The sequence below is a fragment of the Haliotis rubra genome, unplaced genomic scaffold (assembly GCF_003918875.1).
Source record: "Haliotis rubra isolate DU_JTF1 unplaced genomic scaffold, ASM391887v1 Scf197, whole genome shotgun sequence".
Lineage (NCBI taxonomy): Eukaryota > Metazoa > Mollusca > Gastropoda > Lepetellida > Haliotidae > Haliotis > Haliotis rubra.
In genome coordinates, this window is record NW_025765969.1 from 156,739 (window position 1) to 177,007 (window position 20,269).

At 38.6% G+C, this 20,269-nt stretch overlaps 3 protein-coding genes across 3 annotated transcripts; 2 read left to right on the forward strand and 1 right to left on the reverse strand.

Moving 5' to 3' along the window:
- Window positions 1-898: 898 nt before the first annotated feature.
- On the forward strand, window positions 899-3,685 carry LOC124274973 (protein ZINC INDUCED FACILITATOR-LIKE 1-like). The gene is made up of 5 exons (XM_046710346.1): window positions 899-991; window positions 1,755-1,877; window positions 2,194-2,403; window positions 2,913-3,012; window positions 3,612-3,685. Exons 1-5 carry the CDS (start codon window positions 899-901, stop codon window positions 3,683-3,685), a joined length of 600 nt encoding a protein of 199 aa, XP_046566302.1.
- Window positions 3,686-5,377: 1,692 nt separating this feature from the next.
- LOC124274974 (carbohydrate sulfotransferase 11-like) lies at window positions 5,378-6,127 on the reverse strand. The gene has a single exon (XM_046710347.1). The coding sequence runs from the start codon at window positions 6,125-6,127 to the stop codon at window positions 5,378-5,380; it is 750 nt and encodes a 249-aa protein (XP_046566303.1).
- Window positions 6,128-11,582: 5,455 nt separating this feature from the next.
- On the forward strand, window positions 11,583-18,463 carry LOC124274967 (interaptin-like). The gene is made up of 9 exons (XM_046710340.1): window positions 11,583-11,745; window positions 11,885-11,959; window positions 12,480-12,527; window positions 12,822-12,876; window positions 14,733-14,822; window positions 15,118-15,181; window positions 15,724-15,790; window positions 16,696-16,807; window positions 18,098-18,463. The coding sequence occupies exons 1-9, from the start codon at window positions 11,688-11,690 to the stop codon at window positions 18,216-18,218; spliced, it is 690 nt and encodes a 229-aa protein (XP_046566296.1). The 5' UTR covers window positions 11,583-11,687; the 3' UTR covers window positions 18,219-18,463.
- Window positions 18,464-20,269: the final 1,806 nt, after the last annotated feature.

Consider the following 20,269-nt stretch of genomic DNA (forward strand, 5'->3'; position numbering starts at 1 on the left):
AGCCTGGTTCTACATCCTCTGATTGGGACCCGTGAAGATCCGGGGTAGAATAGGTCTTCAGCAACCCATGCTTGCCACAAAAGGCGACTATGCTTGTCGTAAGAGGCGACTAACGGGATCGGGTGGTCAGGCTCTCTGACTTGGTTGACACATGTCATCAGTTCCCAATTGCGCAGATCGATGCTCATGCTGTTGATCACTGGATTATCTGGTCCAGACTCGATTCTTTTACAGACCGCCGCCATATAGCTGGAATATTGCTGAGTGCGGCGTAAAACTCACTCACTCCTCTGATTGGTGTACAGTGAACTACGGATATTACGAACACAAAGGGATCACTAATTTGTGTTCGTAATAACCGCAGTTCGTTATACGGATTTCCACTTAAACATACACCATGTAGCCATGACCCCTAGCACAGTGTTTTTTTTCATTTTTAAATCTTTTTATTTGTTCCCATAATTGAGTACAAGCATATAAAGTAAAGCAATAAATGCATAAATACATGATCAAAGTTCATTGGGTTCAACAAAAATGTTATGTCAACTGATAGCATAGAGAGAATATACTCCAGTAACATTATTCCCCTTTGATTTAAGATTACGTCAGAAATTAAATATTGAGTATAAAGGAAACCATTTGTCTGAAAATTTATCAGATTTATTGTTCCTTCTGGATATGAAATTTTCAACCGTATAAATGTCTTTCAAAATTTTAAAAACTTATTAACTTTTGGAATTATTTTCTTCAAAGTGCATGTATATATATATTAGCAGATAAGAACCCCTAGCACAGTTCGTTACATCCGTCAGTTCTTTATAAGCGTGTTTGTTATTTACTGTACTGTGGATGAATATCGTGGCCTTTCAGCCATGCTGACGATGGAAATCTCGGCCCAATGGAAACACTAAAGACAGTCCGGTTCTACATCGTCTGGATGGTGTACTTCACTATAGGAGTGTCCATTGACATCTTCTACGGTTTTTACAAGGCACGTCCCAGTGAGAATACTGTCATTCATATTCTTGTTTCAAACCTCGTGCATACATCATATCTAATGGCTTTTGGTGAAATATGTGGAGGAAGCCAACATGATAACCGTTGATGTTCTAAATATTACGTTCATGGCCCCATCGTGAAGGGTTATCAGACGACGTCTGTGTTGCACACTAAAACGTTCCTAAGCATTTCAGAAGAACATTTCCACTGTTAGGCACCGTGCATAAGAAAAACCGCACACCGTTATCTTGATTTCAAAATCGTACATAGAGAATATAGAAGATGACTGTAATATATATATTAATAAATTATTTGATCAATTGTTTTGAAGATCGTAAGACGTAAAACTTGATTTTCTATCATATTCTATCGACTGACTGACTGACTGAGTTTGGTTTTACGCCGCTTTTAGCAATATTCCAGCAACATCATGGCGGTGGACACCAGAAATGGGCTTCACACATTGTACCCATGTGGGGATTCGGGTGTTCGGCGTGCATATTCTATGGAAGGGAGGATAATAAGATTGGAGTAGAATTTGACGTTTTTAACCTAAAGTATCCTAAGCAAAACGTATTTCTTTATAGTGTTTAACTGAACTCGTTTTTAAGATATCTAACCAAAATTTTAATGTATTTCAAAATAGGTTTTACTGAGCCTGTTTTAGTTTACATTTATACATAGTGTTTAACTGTACCCGTTTTTAAGTTCTCGATTAGAATGTCCAGTTGATCCTAGACACGTGTTTGTTTTAGCCGTATGGAGAAACGTTCATCCCTGACGATTACTTCCTGTCTTTGGTGGCCTCATTTGCTGCTGTAGCTACCGCCCTTGGTAACCTGTTCTGGGGCCTCATGGTGGACAGGTATTCATACAAGGTAAAAATAAGTGTTTTAACTTGTTTTCATCATTACATTCGCGGCCAAACAGCTTTGTCTTTTTCAGCTATTTCTTCTGCCACAGTATTTCAAAGCAGTCCAGATTCATGACATTTAAGTCCCATGTGAATAGTGACGGAAAGGCCCCATGTACCATGCATTTCGTCAATAGACTCATGAGCGTCATTTGATATAAGTCTTCCCATCTCAAATGATCGACCTCCGAAAGATGATATTCTAAACTTTCTATATATGTATTTCCTGTCTATGTTATATCCACTTGTATATCAAAGCCAAAGGTACGTCCTATTTCCAGCCCGTCCTGATAACGCTGATCACAGCCTGTGGGGTATTCCAAGCTACTCTAACCACTACAGAGTACGGGGGCAAGCCCATGTACTTCATCTGGGTTTGCTGTCTCGGCTTCTCCATGAACGGCATATTCAGCATCCTTCCCCTGATAGCCATAGAGATGTTCGGACACAAGTACTACTCAGTTAACTATGGGCTTGTGCACACTGCTGGGGTAAGTGACCTGGAGCTGAACTTCTAACAATAACAGTAATGATCTGGGAATTCTGATCTCATGTTCCTGATCTGGAATTGTGTTAGGATGAAAAGCAGTTAAGAAAAGGATTGCATGGTATGGATATTAAGGTTCGATGATGATAATCGAGACTGAACCAAACAATCCAGTGATTGATGCCAAGAGCATTGAACAATGGAAACCAATGACGAGCAATTACCGAGTCATCCAGTTTGACAAGCCGGTCCAAACCTGTCACGACTAACTCAAGCCACAGTGAACCAGATGGTGTGATGGACACTGATTGGTGACTCAATAGTGGGGATCATGACATGTGACAACATGTTTCCATATCCGTGAACACTTCAGGCAAATAAAAGTGATTGAGCAATTATGAATAGACAACGACTTTGAGAAGTTGAATCCGATTCATAAGTTTCGACGGAATTGTTTCTCAACTTCTGATTGTTATTTCTATTTGAACCCCAGCGCTGTATTCCTGCTTTCAGATAGCTTTTAGTTTGGTTGGAGCAACGATTTCGTCTGAGCTGAAGGATACCCTGGGGTGGCACGGCCTGTTTCTTCTGTCCGCTGGCATAGCTGTTATCAGTAGGTTGTTTTTTGGATTCACAAAACTAATGATACTTATAAAACGAATGAGAACTTTTTAAAATGAAGTTTGCTCGATGAGTTTGTGGAAATGAATTAGGCAATATTCCAGCAAAATCACTTTGTACCCATCTTCCCGGGTTTTCGGCGTGACGGGCAAACGCTTCATCCACTCGACTACCCCACCGCCAAAATTCGTTATGTTCAACCTTGATTGAACTGTCACTAAACTGAATGAATAATTCGTTTTCCTGTGTGTATGCCCATTAATCAAATATTGTCGTGGAACTATTCTGAGACTTTTTTATTTTAAATTATACACACGTTGAGATACTAATTGGCATGGAGACTGACTGACTGAGTTTGTTTTACGCCGCTTTTAGCAAAATTCCAGCAACATCATGACGGGGGACACCAGAAATGGGCTTCACACATTGTACCCATGTGGGGATTCGAACCCGGGTCTTCGTTGTGACGAGCCAACGCTTTAACCACTAGGCTACCCCACCGCCCCGGCATGGAGACGATTTCTGTTACCTGGTAATCATCTATCGGCCAGTGAATGGCTGACTTTGATGAATTTTGTTCTTACGTTTCAGGTTTTCTCTTCTCCCTTATCCTGTATTTCAAGACCTGGACAATGGGCAAAACCGTGACATCGTTTGTGATTTGACGTGATGAAGAGCTTGGTCATTTTAGGACCGTTCGTAGTGTTTGTGTTCAAAACAGAAAATAGACGTTGAGATAGACAGGCGTGCGATTGGGGTTCATAATCCATGAGGTCACACTTTGTAAAACAGTGTAAAATATAAGTAGCGGTTTAAAAGACTATACACGGTTTCATCGGTAACGTCAATTGCAGCAATCACGGAACAGTACTACAGAAAGAGTTATCAGGTGACGCAGATATTACGTACGGGAAGACTGAGAGAAATACGACAAATACACAACATAATTAAACAATTGTATTCCAGCTCATGGTCAAAACCAACAACGTTTCTAGGTGATAAAACATAAAATGTCATGCATAAATTGAAATAAATTGCTGACCAACTGGTGCAAGTCATGTTATGAGGTGAGGTGAGGTGAGGTGAAATTGGGTTTAACGTCGTGCTTGAGAATATTTCGCTCATATGACGACGTGCATGCGTGTGTATGTATACGTGCGGCTGCTTGTACTAGCCCAGACTGAAGCTGGTTTTATAGTGCTAGCCCACTGAGATACCATGCCGCAGTGAAGCATGAATACCCCACTCAGACACATTATACTGACTCCGAGCCGACCAGTCCTTGTTGTACCCATTAATGCCGAGCGTCAGACAGAGACCAATAAGTACCATATTTTAACGTCTTTTGGTATGACGCGGTCGTGGATCGAACCCGCGACAGTCCGCTCTCCGGGCGGACGCTCTAACCACTACACCACGGAGGCGGTCAGTCATGTTATGAATGACTATGGGTCTACCAAGACACCCCTCATAAACTGTCTACGTATTGCAGTTCCGTTTGAAATTGCAGTCCTGAGAAGCTTTTCTGCAACTCACATGGCGATGACCTTACCTTCTTATCACCAACTTTAACAGTCATGTACAGCCGAAAACCCAAAAAGGAATTACAGTAAGTTGGTTAGTCTCATACACTTAACAGTACTTCAGACCACCATTGAATAGCCAGCTGTCATTCAGCAACAGGACCGACCGAGACAAAACCTCGACTGGAAGAAGGTATGTTCTACGCATCTATCAGATGCCAATCATCTTTTGATTGAAAAAGCGAGCAGAAAGTAAATATTAAACTAAGGCTATCCCCATTTGGTGACATTTGTGCCAAGATGTCGTTCTGGATCTATTGCACAAAATGTAAAAGTATCATTTAACAGTAGCAGAGTAAGTTTGGAAATACTGCGGCGATTAAAAGGGAAATGTGAAGTTGAAAATATTTTGCGACATTCAAACGAAGGATATTGCGAAGTTTCAAGTTGTCTTGCGAGACGTTGTTTCATGTTTGGCAAGGAGCAAAACTGTGTATCAGCGCACGTGGGGTTTAGGTGGGGTTTTTTTTATTTTGTTTAACGCCCCCCTCAGCAATATTCCAGTTGTATGACGGCGGTCTGTAAATAATCGAGCCTGGACCAGAAAATCAAGTGACTGACAACATGAGCATTTATTTGCGTAATTGTCATCCATAAATTACTGACATCCATAAATGTTCACCTTTTATATGTATCACTTCTAAAAGATGTTCAAAGACTGTAGAAACATGGTGGTAGCGTTCTAGGATTCGAATCCAAGATCACAGGTTTCTGGTGTATCGGGACGCAACTCTGAATGACCTTGAATGACCAGTCCAGTACTCAATGAGAAGCTCACAGAATGTCAAAATAATCGAAGTCGATATCGTCTCTTCTAACAGGAGTCATACTGAAAATGTCCGCCGGTTCGCTCTCGTACTCAAACATCCTGAAATCATCTCCAAACAGTGAACGCAGTGATCGGAGATCCGCGTGAGAAAGGGTTCGGTAGGCTTGTAACATGGCGTCGTGTTTATTCTGGTTGTCTGCGGGACTACGACGACTGCGGTACTGAAGAACTGTTTCCGTCAGGTTCAACATCGTCACCGTCTCCCGCTCGCTGAATGGATAATTATCCTTTGTAGACAAGACGCCATAAATTTGGAACAAACGCCATAATCTTCTAAGACTGTCGTGAAACGTCATACAGGAAGTGACGTCATCACGAAATATGTACGTTCGAGTAATTTCGTCAGCTATGAAGTCTCCTGTTATTTCTTCCTCGAAATTCTTGAAGTGAAATTCTTTGCCGTAAAAACCCATCTTTCGTAAAATGTATTGTGTGTCATCTGTAAACGTTTCCATGGTGCCGATGACGTCATATTGTATGTTACATAAACCGCAGAGAGTGTTCTGCGGAGCGAAGTGTTCGTCCATGACAGTGTTCCTGTTGTTGGATTCATTTATGACATATTTAACAAATTCAGCAAATGTAACGTCATGGCCACAGGCCCTGCTTCTAAGCGACTGGTTAGAACTATTCTGTTTGATCTCTCGACCGACAGACATCCAGTAGTGTTTTTCAACCGCAAAACACTTATTCATATATGCCGAAAACAACCGGCCATATGGTTCTCGAGAGAATTGCTAGATGTATCAGTTTAGAAGGGTAGTTAATAAATATTACGAGACAAGATTTTCACGAATAACCTATACCCAAACACCTTCACATCTATTAGAAATTGTCATGCATCACAGAAAAAGTTGTTTAACAAACTATCACCATTATAAACGTGATTGTTGATAGTTGGGCGCATGGCAGCAACGGGAAGAGACAGGTGCGGAGGGGTGCGTCTCAAAATCTATTCTGAATGATCTGTGACTTCGTCATCAGTGGCATCAGCTGGCAGAGCTGATGGAAATAACAAGAGGTGTGACAGTTGCCTTTTGGAGACCATCGCGATACCAGTAACCTGCTTTAATTTCAGTAACAACCATAGTTACACAGTGTTACCACAGTGATTTTACCCAGCGGGTCGGTCACAATGTCAACGTCAGTGATTTTACCCAGCGGCAATCATGTTTATAATTATGATAGTTTGTTGAACAACTTTTTCTGTGATGCATGACAATTTCTAATTGATGAAAAGGTGTTTGGGTATAGGTTATTCATGAACATCTTGCCTCGTAATATGTATTACTGTAATCGTAGTTATCGTAGTTATGCACCCCGTGAGAATATATATACGATTACAGTACCTTATTATTTACTACCATTCTCAACTGATATATTTAGCAATTCATGGGGACACTTTCTAGTCAAACAGACTGTATATGTTATTAGACTAAGATACATAGCGTTCACTGGCATGTTCATGTCAGTGAACGCTATGTATCTTAGCTAATATGCTATATGTTTGGCAAACAGTGCAGACTCCGCTGTACAATGTCACAGATTTGTAGTGTTGTTTAATTTGTCTGTTGTGGAGAGAATTATATAAAGTGTAACTTTTAAACATTACACGTTATTAAAGATATGAGTTCCACTTTTTATTGGAATGTCCTTATACTAGAACAATTTAAGGCCAAAATATCTACCGCAATATTAACAAACTAATTATGCTTTTGTATGCCATTATTGTTATCTGACTGTGTACTATTGAGAAAAGTAGTGATCTGCTTAAGTACGTATTTAAAGAATTTACTTCAATATGTTTGTTTTCAAGGCGTTTAAATTGAAAAAAGGTCTGGACACTTTGCGTGAATCCTGTTTACACAGTATGCAAACGCAAAACATATTGCGTTCAATTCTTAATTATACACTGTACATACAGATTTCACTGACGTGAACTCTCGGAATGGAATCTGTGACATCAACTTCCGGTGCACATAACGTCGGAGGTAGAGATGATGTTGGAGCTCAACAGCAGACGACATATTGGACAGCACTTCCGCCAGACCTTTAAGGTCAAGGTCGGGAACATCCTCTCTTTTTAAACCTGTGATCACTTTTGTGAACGGTGTTGCGTCAATAAGCATCTTGCGGTAAATGTCCGCAGTCTCTTCCTTCAAATAGATAGTCGTGTCGCCGTCAGGGTAGGAAGTCCGCATTCCGTGAGGTTGTCCACCCTCTCTGTTCCCATGGAAACGGTCATCGTGGACGTCGGGGATGGACGCGGAAACGAACGAAGGGATGGCGGCATTTCGTTTATTGGACACACATCCTTTGAAATATACTGCAAAAGATAAGCGCCGTTTACTCTATATTTCCAGATAAAATCGTTTCCAAAATCGAATGTTTTTATTCATTCACGACATGTACCTTATAACACATAACATAGTCATTTTTTACAACGAATACATTTCGAATTCTTCGCCAAATCACACTTGTGGTGGCTTACACAGTCGCATTCACATACTGACATACAGACACCGAAATCGGTCATCAAGTGACGTAAAGTGAATATAGTTTTACGCCGCTTTTAGCAATTTTCCAACAATAACATTGGTCGCAGTGTCTAAACGTCTTAGCAATTGATCATATTTTCTCATAATCGAACATAAACAATTTGGGAACAGTTGTTTGCATTAACAATATTTTTCACAAGGTTGTTTTTTCTGTGTCATTAAATTTAAATTTCATTAGCACTACAAGCTCGTTTCAAGTCATCGAATTCATCTTAAAGACTCCCAAATGTTCTCGTCACGATATGGCTGAAATATTGCCGATGTGACGTTAAATATTAACTCACTCACTCACACTCTTAAAGACTCCAGGACATTCATGTTCCTAACATACTAGCCATCCTTTGAAGATGTGAAATTTGCAAATGCATTTTTAATTGCTTGTGCATTAACAAACAAAACAGGAACATTTGATAAATAATGCTAACCAATTATTTTCGATGATTGATAGGTTGTATTGAACCAGTCATCAATTATGAGATTTTAACCACTTCCCAACACTAAAAACAGGGCGGAGGACACCACAAATGGGCTTCACACATTGTACTTATATGGGGAATCGGACGTGACGGGCGAACGCTTTATCCACTAGGCTACCCAACTGCCCCAAACGGTCCATGGAGCCTCGGGTTCTATTTACATATAGAAGGAGTCGAGTTTAACCTGGTATTTAAGGTAAAAACAAAGAGGATTATTTATAAAATTCATTTTCAAATGTGTGTCCTTGCTCAGCAATATTACAGCAACATACACACCTGTCATGGTTATAGATCTTTAGTCCAAAGTGAGTTTAGTTTTACGCCGCTTATAGCAACATACACACCTGTCGTGGGTATAGATCTTAATAGATCGCCGCTTATAGCAACATACACACCTGTCGTGGGTATAGATCTTAAGTCCAACTTGAGTTTAGTTTTACGCCGCTTTAAGCAACATACACACTTGCCGTGGGTTATAGATCTATAGTCCAAAGTGAGTTTAGTTTTACGCCGCTTTTAGCAACATACACACCTGTCGTGGTTATAGATCTATAGTCCAAAGTGAGTTTAGTTTTACGCCGCTTATAGCAACATACACACCTGTCGTGGGTATAGATCTATAGTCCAAAGTGAGTTTAGTTTTACGCCGCTTATAGCAACATACACACCTGTCGTGGGTATAGATCTATAGTCCAAAGTGAGTTTAGTTTTACGCCGCTTATAGCAACATACACACCTGTCGTGGTTATAGATCTATAGTCCAAAGTGAGTTTAGTTTTACGCCGCTTTTAGCAACATATACACCCTGTCGTGGTTATAGATCTATAAGTCCAACTTGAGTTTAGTTTTACGCCGCTTTAAGCAACATACACACACCTGTCGTGGTTATAGATCTATAGTCCAAAGTGAGTTTAGTTTTACGCCGCTTTATAGCAACATACACACCTGTCGCGGTTATAGATCTATAGTCCAAAGTGAGTTTAGTTTTACGCCGCTTTTAGCAACATACACACCTGTCGTGGTTATAGATCTATAGTCCAACTTGAGTTTAGTTTTACGCCGCTTATAGCAACATACACACCTGTCGTGGTTATAGATCTATAGTCCAAAGTGAGTTTAGTTTTACGCCGCTTTTAGCAACATACACACCTGTCGTGGTTATAGATCTATAGTCCAACTTGAGTTTAGTTACGCCGCTTTTAGCGACATATACACACCTGTCGTGGTTATAGATCTATAGTCCAAAGTGAGTTTAGTTTTACGCCGCTTTTAGCAACATACACACCTGTCGTGGTTATAGATCTTTAGTCCAAAGTGAGTTTAGTCTTACGCCGCTTATAGCAACATACACACCTGTCGTGGTTATAGATCTTTAGTCCAAAGTGAGTTTAGTTTTACGCCGCTTATAGCAACATACACACCTGTCGTGGTTATAGATCTTTAGTCCAACTTGAGTTTAGTTTTACGCCGCTTATAGCAACATACACACCTGTCGTGGTTATAGATCTTTAGTCCAACTTGAGTTTAGTTTTACGCCGCTTTTAGCAACATACACACCTGTCGTGGTTATAGATCTTTAGTCCAAAGTGAGTTTAGTTTTACGCCGCTTATAGCAACATACACACCTGTCGTGGTTATAGATCTTTAGTCCAAAGTGAGTTTAGTTTTACGCCGCTTTTAACAATTTTCCAGCAATATCAAGGCGGGGGACACCAGAAATGGGCTTCACATATTGTACGCTGATTGTACCGCCCCAGAATAACAATGAAATAACGTCTGATTTATATTTGGTTGATTAAGGACCTACCCCAAACCTTGAGCTGTTGGTCAAATTAGAATATATATACAAGAAGACCGTTTATAACGTGTGTCTGCATGTGTGTCTTCATTGGCGGATCCAGAAATTTTCTCGTCGTGGTTTGTAGATCTATAGTTCGAACCCTGAACCTCACCTTGGCTCCGCCATTGCAAACATTAACTTCAATGTGGTCTTAAGTCACTTTCTTTGGGGGGGGGACACACACCCCACCCCTCCCTCTAGATCCGCCACTGGTCTTAAAGCCACTGTCTTTGTGTGTGTGTGTGTGTGTGTGTGTGTGTCTGTGTGTGTGTCGTCTGTGTGTGTGTCTGTGTGTGTGTCTGTGTCTGTGTCTGTGTCTGTGTCTCTCCTTGTTGACAATTGAATCCCTTATGGTTTGTCATATAATATCAATACTGATAGTATCAACGGGAAATATATAGATTATTTACCTACCTGAACCTCTCGAATATATCTGGAAAAATACTACTGCTGACACAAGTCCGAGAGTAATCCCGACTGCTTGTCGTCGAATGAACACTGTCTTCGACATATTGCTATGTACAGAGGGTAGTGAAGACATCACCCAGCATGACACATCCGCCCTACCTCATCTGGTGCGCAAGCTGTGAACATACCGTATTTCCTCTAATAAGCGCCCGGATGTTTATTTCTTCAACGGAGTTCCAGACCCGACGCTTTAAAATATTGGAGACCCGGCACTTTAATTCGTGCTTATTGGGTCTAAATACCGTAATTGTTAGTGAGCTGCTTTACTCCCGGCGCTTATTAAAGGCCCGGTGCTTATTAGAGAACAGGGCCTTGATTTTCGACGCTCTCTTAGCGCTAAGATAGTCGAAAGTGCCATACATTAATATTAACTTACGACTATCTTAGCGCTAAGAGAGCATCGAAAATCTACGCCCAGGCGCTTACTACAGGAAATACGGTATGCGTTGGCTGTGGAAGCAGGTGTGGGTATGTCAAATTGGTAAAAGATTTAATTTCTGATAAGGAAACGCAGCTGGGTTGTGAAAGGTTCATTCGGCTGTTGATTTTCTTCATCTTGACAGGGTTCAAAAGATTATTTACTGCTAGTTTAACACATAAAATACAAACATGTCAAATAAAACTGCTCAGTCATATCAACGCTGCTCAAATCGAACACTGAACATGTACCACAAAATTACCTAATGCGAGTAATCTCCCTTTTAACAACACGCAGACTACATTTCAACGAGTGACGCCGTTTTTACTCTTCACAGAATGAGGCGGAGAGCTCCGCGAACGGACTATCGGTGCGAGGAGCTGGGAACGGTGTCACAGTGATTTCCGGTCTTCGAATGTCGTCTGCTGTGAAAGTTTTCGAAGCCGATTTTCAAAACATACAAGTTTTCACTTTGTGAATCGTCTCAATTTGAAAATGTCCTCGAATTTCAAAGTTGACTCGCTTCTTATAAGCCTGAAGGATTTGCAGAGTGGTGTGTAATTATCGTCAAAGTTAACAGTAATGAAAATCAGTGTGGTATCAATGAAGTTCTGTTGATATGAGGAGGATGTTATAGCCTATATCTAACAGGTTCGAATGCTTCTATTTCATGAATACATATTTTGTTTCAGAAAAGAATTGTTTAGAGCAGAAACTCAACAAATGTCGTGAGAAAAGAAGACAATGTGAATGCGAGCTTGAAAGAGGTAAGTGGATAAGTATTGGAAGATATTCTGTCGAAGTTCATCGCCCTACTCAAACATTACAAATTTACTTTGAGAAGATAGTAACGCCCCTTATTTACTTATCACGATGGTCATAAGTGATCAACTACGACAGAATAATGATTTACTGTTAATTCTGCCATACATAGATCAACATGGGAATTTACAAGATATCCTTAGGCTTATCGAAAATTATCGGTTAGGAAAAGTGAATTTCTATATGTTCAGCAAAGTGTGCCCTTAATACAAAGTCATTTTAAGTTTAGGCAATTTTGAAAGGGTCAGCTGAGTGAAACAATATAGTAGCAATACCTTGGATCCCAGAGGTACTAGAACTACGAATTTCAACCACTGTCAATGACATTAAGCATTATCCATTCTTAATTAATTACTGTAGAGCTGTATTACCTCTAACCTTATATCAAAACAGGGATTAATTAAATTACTGTTCTTTACTAAAGCATGAGGTGGGTGTGACATATGCTGTTTTATTCAATTTAAGTTGAAGGCAAGATGATGCAAGTCAGTGATGTGCATCGCAAAATGGTCGGTAAGTACACCTAAGGGTTAGTATAGTACAATTTTAGTGATTTTGTTCCTTTATTGCTGTAAATGTTATCACAGCAAGGGTCTATTTTAGGTAAATATTTGTATATTTTGAATGAATATCAAGTTTCCTTATGACAAAATAGCCACTATTGAAGTCCACAGGTTTCACCTTACCTCACCTAATAAGAGTCATTTGATCATTGCAGTCTTTGAAACAGTGGATGCTACAGTCTACAGAGGACACTTTAAATAATTTTGCACTGAGATATTAAATTGCAGTAATTTCACATTACAGAAACATTGAAAGTTGCCCAACTGAAAGTGACACAGACACAAGGACAAACAGACAGGTAGGACATTTGTTCTGAAAATAAATATATTATGAAAAGTCAGAATGTGATATCCATTTCAAGGCAATTAATACTGAAATTATTTATGGAAACTGAAATCAAAATTAACTGTTTAACAAACTGTTTCCCTACCCTCTATTCCTTCTCTTTGCAAAGTGACCCAAAACATATTAAATGAATATGTAAAACTATATATACTTAGTTCCAAAAGAAACGCAACATATCCATTTGAAATAAGAACTGTTATCCCACATACATGCTTCCTGCCACTATATGTTTAACACAGAACGCACCAAAGAAAGATAAAAGACAACAGCAATGACAGTGGATTTAAGATCTGATGAAATTTTTATTGTGTCCAACCTGAAGAGTCTGCATTAGACACGTTTAGAAGCTTAAGCTGATATTCGATGTTATCAGTACCTGGTATGACCACCATTATTGTTTATCACATGAGTACACCGTCTTCCCATGGACATGAACAAACGTAGAATGAAAGCACGGGGAATGTTATTGTACTCATTCAACACTGCATTCTCCAACTGCCGCCGATTTTGTGGAGGAACTGGTCTTTGACGAAGGCGTCGGTCCAACTCGTCCCAGAAATGTTCCACTGGATTCAAATCAGGACTAAGAGGTGGCCAAACCATTGTGGTGATTGGCCAGGAATTGTCCTGTGATAATGGTGGTGTGGGCGGGGGCATTATCGTGTTGAAACTGCAACTGTGGTCTGGGTCTAAAGAACGGGATGACAACAGGCCTTAAGACTTCGTCAATGTAGCGTCGTGCAGTTGCACCCCTTCCACGACCTTGACCATTGTTTTTGGAAGATTACAGGTGGTACATGCCTTCCCCAGCTTAATCCATCCCACATCATAAGGGATGGCCCACCCCAGCGGTCACTTTCCAGAACACATGGGTCTCTGAAATGTTCATTTCGTTGACGCCATACTCTCACTCTCCCATATGCAACGTGGACACAAAAACAACTCTCGTCTGAGAAAACAACGTTCTGCCACTGTGCATATCTCCAATGCTGGTGTTGGCGAGCCCATGCTAAGCATAGACGATGGTGCCGTGGCGTCAAAATCGGTCCAACATAGGGTCTCCTACAGTGTAGCCGGTGTGCTCTCAAACGTCGAAGCACAGTGTTTCTTGAAATTGGTCTTTGGGAATTCCAATTGTCTGAATTGTCAGTAGATGGAAGAAAACGGTTGCGAAGATGTGACATTACGATGTAACGGTCTTGTCTGTGTGACGTCACTCGCGGCCTGCCATCTCTAGGTCGGTCTCTCATCGAATTCATTTGATTTTGGTGTTCAATCAGTTGGTAAATTGTCGTCCGATGTACTCCCATATGTTGCGGAACGTTGACAACACTGGAACCAGCATCAATCATCCCAAGAGCACATAGACGTGCTTCATTGCTCAGGCGTGGCGTATTGTTCTCTGAACCATTCAGAAAAAGAACACAACAGAAACTGCCGTCGCATCTTTTAAAGGGTTCTTTCTCTCGTTTTTCTTAAAGAAAGTGTCGTATCATTAAATCCACGTGCACAGCGCATCAGGGCATGCGTTTATGTGATGCATTTCTGTTGTTTTTTCCCATAAAACGTTCAATAATTAGATTCGGTTGTTACGGCTAATCCGATGTTAAAAGTCTTGTTTCAGAAGTTTAATTTCGAAAATTGGTTTAAAAGAACATTAAACATGCACATCCGTTATGACTATAAAGTAGATAAGACAATTATGGAAATTTCAAAAACAAGCATGAATGTCGCGTTTCTTTTGGGAACTAAGTATATATAATAATAAAACTATAACCTTGATTGTTCTTTTTGTATTTCTTCTTTAAGTTTGGAAGAAGCCAACCAGAAGAGGAGGGATAGAATAGCTGACATCAATAAAAACATTGCAAATGAGAAGATAAAACAACAAGAAAATGTGTAAGTCTTTTTTTGTCAGACAATAATATTTCAAAAATATAAGTTGGGTATTTAGTTATAAGTAGGCCTATGTAACATGATAAACATGACACATGCCATATTGATTTGTTAAATTGTTCTCTGACTGTTTTATCTGTTTCTGCATATATTAGTGTTGTCCTTTTTATTTTCTTTAACTATTAGTACTAAAATATAGTTTCTATTACAGTTTCTATTACATCCTGCATTTTGGAAAATAAAGAAAAGTAAAATACTTATTTCACTTGGCAAATTATATAGATTTGGGTGTTTTCAGAAACAGTTTTGAAGACAAGTTATCTGAACTTACAGAAGAACTGATGAAAGCACGAGCACATTATGTAGGTATCATAACCGATTCAGAGTCATTTTTAACAATTTTGACACCATGAGGAAATAGACACATTATCAGGTTTGCAGGTTTTCTTGAATATTTAATATGTATGAATTTCATTTGAAATTTACAGAATTAACCATGTTTGCCTGCAACAACTCTCACATAAAAGTTACAGTACTCGATAATTTTGGGCTCAAGTGTCATTGTATATTTACACAAACAGGTACCTAGTATTAAACCATTTCTTAAATACATGATGTTACATACTCCCTGAGGGACAACAAAACTGTGTAGATGTTTTACTTATAGTCTTTGAAGACCAAAAATCGAGATTTTTAAATCAAACATCAATCAAGGGTGCATGATTGCATTCTTATAAGACTTGGGTTCTTATGTTGTGCATGTTTGTGTCTTCCTGTCTGTTAGGGTTATGACAATGACCCCTAGACTTTCCTGCTTGAGTAAACAGTAAACTGTAAACAGAATTTAATGTTGTTTTACACTGGTGTATGTATTATTTAAAGACTTGGTTTAATTCTTTTTTAGAAAGATGGGAATCTTCATAATGAACTTGTTTCTAGCAAAGAGAAACTTGATGAGCTGACACAGAATTGTAAGTTTCTTAGAAATTTAATCCCAGTTTATAATACTCATAATGAGTATTGGTTTGTGTGCTCATATCTTTAGTGAGTCAGAGTAGACATAATTATGGCAAATGGCCATCACACACTATAATAAGTGAGTGAGTGAGTAGTGGTTTTAGCAATATTCCAGCAATGTCACTGCAGGGCACACCACAAATGGGCTTCTCATATACCCAAGTGGGGAAACAAACCCGGGTCCATGGCATGATGGGCAAATACTTTATCCACTGCCCCACCACCCCAATGTACAATAACAACAGTAGGCAACCTCAAAATTCAACTTCATATTTTGAAGATTGTATCTACCCATGATGAAATGTTGAATGTGAGTCTATCAAACAAATCCCCCTTTTCCAGAAACTTTACGTGGCGTGTACCAGTAGACTGACTCGGTTCAGTTTTGTACGCTTTAGCAATATCGCTTGCCGGGACACCAGAAATGGGCTTCACATTGATTGTGCCCATGTGGGGAATCAACTGAACCCGGTCTTGATATACATGACGAGCCAACGCTTTAACCACTAGGCTACCCCACCACCCCTGTACCAGTAGATATGTGAAAGGACACTCATGATGTTATTCTTCCACTTGCCCTGGAAGCAGTACTATTTGTATCACTATTTTCAGTGTCACTGAATATCAAATAAAATGTAGAGTCTGCTAATGATATTTCTTTCATCTCCAGTCCAAACCTAAAGTAAAATGATTAATGTGTCCAGAAACCTTTGATAATAATGACAGTTTGAAATCATAGTGATAAAACTAAGATGTAATGAAAATGTAAAGCTTGAGCCAATAAAAATGCATTTAGTACCCACCCTAAATATATATGTGTTCATATGGCTGATTTACCTGATTTGCCTGATTTGTACAGTGAGAAAGAGAAACCAGGAAGTGGAAAGACTGACAGATACCTTTGAACAAGTAAAGTCACAGACAGATGACAAGGAACATGGAATACCAGACGAAACATGCAAACATATTTGGTAAGTCATAAAACAGCTAACCTTTCTGTTATTCATGTATATGACCTTATGATGTCTAGTAATAATGAAGTATGTTTAGTAAAAACCCACCACCATAGTTTAAAACTACATTATCCATATCATTTTCTTTGGGTACAGTAAGATAAATAATATCATCAAACAGAAACAGCTTGAAGTGTTTTATAGACTTCCTTTGGAGAACTTATGTCCTAACCTGAATATATCCTTTCATAGCATTGCCTTTTTTATCTTCATCTTGATCTGTAATGTATCATGAACTATTTCATCTGGGACGTCACTCTATTGTTTCAGCTGTAAATTATCTGAAATGATTTAATGTAATGCAAAAGTTCAGCTCATGCATTAATTCTTTGCACATACACAATGAAAGAACTTGCTTCATGATCAAATTGCACAAAATGTGTGTGTAATACTAATATATTAGCTGGTTCAAATACTCCATATCAAAGTACAAAGGTTATGTATTACAAACGTAGTGAATGACATTACTGCAAAGCAGATTTGTTTTGTAGTTATTTCATTTATTGATATAGTTTAACATTAAGGCTTTGTTTTCTACATTTTGTTACATATAATAAATAAAAAGCTCACCAGCTTCACTGGCTTGTACATTATTTTCATATAAAAATAGTTACATTTATTACTCACCCGTTGAAGATATCACTGTTTAATAATTTTACAATGTTATTACACATTGTGTAATAACATCGCATGATGCCGTATGTATGAGGTCAAAGTGGTTACAGTTATGACGTCACAATGCTAATACCTCTGTCACAACAGTATTAGACCTTGCTTGACTCGCGGGAATCTGAGAGTCATCACACTCATTGAATTCTTAGGAAAGCAGTACTTTGCTCGATATTATTTTGCTAATGTTGGGTGAGTAATAAATAAAATAGTAAACTGTGTCCTGTGTAATAACATATTTATGACATGAGTGAATGGTTTGGTATCTAACGAGTGAAAGCAAGTTAGATACCAATACCATTCACGAGTTGATTAGTTCATTTAGTATTCTCTATGCGTGTTATCCATAACAGATTATTACTACCATACTACATGTATAAAGTAACTAAGTATTACTCTTACAGTCCCACACCAAGTCCATGAAGAAATCAAATTTCCACTCAGTATCTTCATAATCCTGTCTCTTAAAGTTAACCTAAAAAGATAGCTAGATCTATTTGATTGAGACAAAAAGATACTTATCAAGAAAAGTTTTCATAAGAAGTATTGTTAACAAAAAATGTTGTGTGTATGTTGCAGGCAAATGATGAAGGATGAGAACCAGACGATTCACAGTTACTTACACCAGCTACAAAAAGACCTCAAGGTTATTCACGACACAACCCTTTCTCATGACACAAACAGAATGGCAGTAGATTAATATGACAACTGAGGGCTTATGAACACAAAAATATTGACTTTCTTAATAAGCACACATATTCAAATTGTTTATACATTTAGAAAATGTTCTTTTACTTCAGGATCTGCTGTCAACATTCATGGTAGAATATCTCGAATATTATTAGAATATCTAAGGTACTACATTGGTAAAAGCTTTGTTGCTAAAACTTTACGAGTTCTTCCTTCTTGTATATTCAAGTTGCCAATAAATGTTTCTAAAATAAATGTTTTACCCAATATATTATTGAAAAATGCCAGAAATTGACAAGATTTGCACTATGACTAAGTGACTTCATTGAGTGGCATATTAGAAGTTGGGAAGTACAATATAGACAAACTTTATGGATAACAACTGCTTTATTTCGTGAGTGTGACATTTCAATACAGATTCTTGTTCCTGCTTGACAACCGTACAAGAATCTGCATCAAAACATTCTATCACGAAATATAGAAGTTGTTATCCACAAAGTATGTCTATACTTTAATGAGTGAATTTGGTTTAATGATTCTTTGAAGAGTATTTCAGTTTGATTCCAGCATGTTGGAATGTAAGAGCCAATTATTATATAATTTTTATGTTCCATAATGAATATGGAGGTGGAAAATAATATCTTTCTGATAAAGCTTGCCTCAGACAATCTTCATATTAAATCAGTGTGTTTATGCATCACTTCAGTGAGACTGTATCATCTTCTTTGATTGACTGTCGCTGGGATACAAAATGGTGGATGATTTCGGAATCGTTTTAAGTAAGAGAATCAAAGCTGATGAAAACTAGTGAGGGATACTGACAGTATATTGCAGACTCCACCCCTCTAGCCCCGTCCCCCCTAGCCCCTGTTGTTACAAGCTACTATTTAGTACCTCTAGCCCCTTGCTTGGCTGTTCTGCTAGCTGTACTCACTCCCCTGTCACTGGATTAACTGCTACTATTAATTAACTTGTTAGGTTAGGTGTTGGTTGTGAGTAGGTGACTACTGGTACTTGGTATAGATAATAGAAAATCACGGCTCAGTGATCATTGTTGATCAGTAGATGATCACTGTTGCTGATAATTGACAAAACAAATATGAAGATTCTATATTTATTTACATTCACAAGTATATTAATTCAGATCTTGACACATTGTCTGAATGCAGAGTCAGATCAGTTGTCCATCATATACTACCCATCAAAATTTTAGACTTGCTTAAATCAATCACTATATGTTACAACCACATATGGTTACAACGAAGATTAATTGCACGAGGATCATGCATCAAATTGCTGAAAAGCATGTGCAAATATCGTGCATGTGAACAGCTGCGTTTTGGTGTAAAGTTTTGATAAAAAAAATCGCCATTTTCAACGAGTTTCATCATTTATTGAACACATGACAATTAATTTTTTAACGTCAGGAATCTGTTTTAAAATACATCAGCTCATGTATAAACAGTACCTTTAAACTTTAAACCCAAACCTGACCTAACGAGCTCAGTATCAGTTAATCCAGTTACAGGGGAGTGATGACAGCTAGCAGAACAGCCAGGCGAGGGGCTGGAGGTACTAATTAGTGGCTTGTAACAACAAGGGGGCTAGGGGGACGGGGCTAGAGGAATGATGCCATATTGCAATTCAGGTTAAATTATGTTGGATTATGTTTGAATTACACAAAAATAGGCATTTCATGTTCATCAGTAACAAATGTTCATGACACATTTCTATTTATTAATTTGTGTTATTTTCAAAGACATCCGTAATATAACCATAGGTACAAATATATAAATATATATAAACACAAGTGGGTAGGATGTGCACTTGGATATGTGATAGGCAGTTGTCATTGATATTTCCCTTGATATGTGATGGGGATATTTGACAAAAGAATTCCAACACAATGCTGGCATATGAAGAACCAAAATAATCAGTTCCTCATAATGCTGGGAAATATTTATGTGTCTCCGGGATTTACCTCTAAATATACACTTTTCACACTGTACATGCTTGATGTTATGTGAGGTGAGGTGAAATTGGGTTTAACGTCGTGCTTGA

Excerpts from the sequence above, each read along its gene's own strand:
- LOC124274973 (XM_046710346.1), top strand. The coding sequence starts at position 899 with ATGGAAACACTAAAGACAGTCCGGTTCTACATCGTCTGGATGGTGTAC. Across the intron at positions 992-1,754 it reads TCTTCTACGGTTTTTACAAG|CCGTATGGAGAAACGTTCAT; the intron begins GCACGTCCCAGT and ends TGTTTGTTTTAG. Across the intron at positions 2,404-2,912 it reads GGCTTGTGCACACTGCTGGG|ATAGCTTTTAGTTTGGTTGG; the intron begins GTAAGTGACCTG and ends TCCTGCTTTCAG.
- LOC124274974 (XM_046710347.1), bottom strand. The coding sequence starts at position 6,127 with ATGAATAAGTGTTTTGCGGTTGAAAAACACTACTGGATGTCTGTCGGT.
- LOC124274967 (XM_046710340.1), top strand. The coding sequence starts at position 11,688 with ATGTCCTCGAATTTCAAAGTTGACTCGCTTCTTATAAGCCTGAAGGAT. Across the intron at positions 11,960-12,479 it reads TGAATGCGAGCTTGAAAGAG|TTGAAGGCAAGATGATGCAA; the intron begins GTAAGTGGATAA and ends ATTCAATTTAAG. Across the intron at positions 15,791-16,695 it reads TGATGAGCTGACACAGAATT|TGAGAAAGAGAAACCAGGAA; the intron begins GTAAGTTTCTTA and ends TGATTTGTACAG.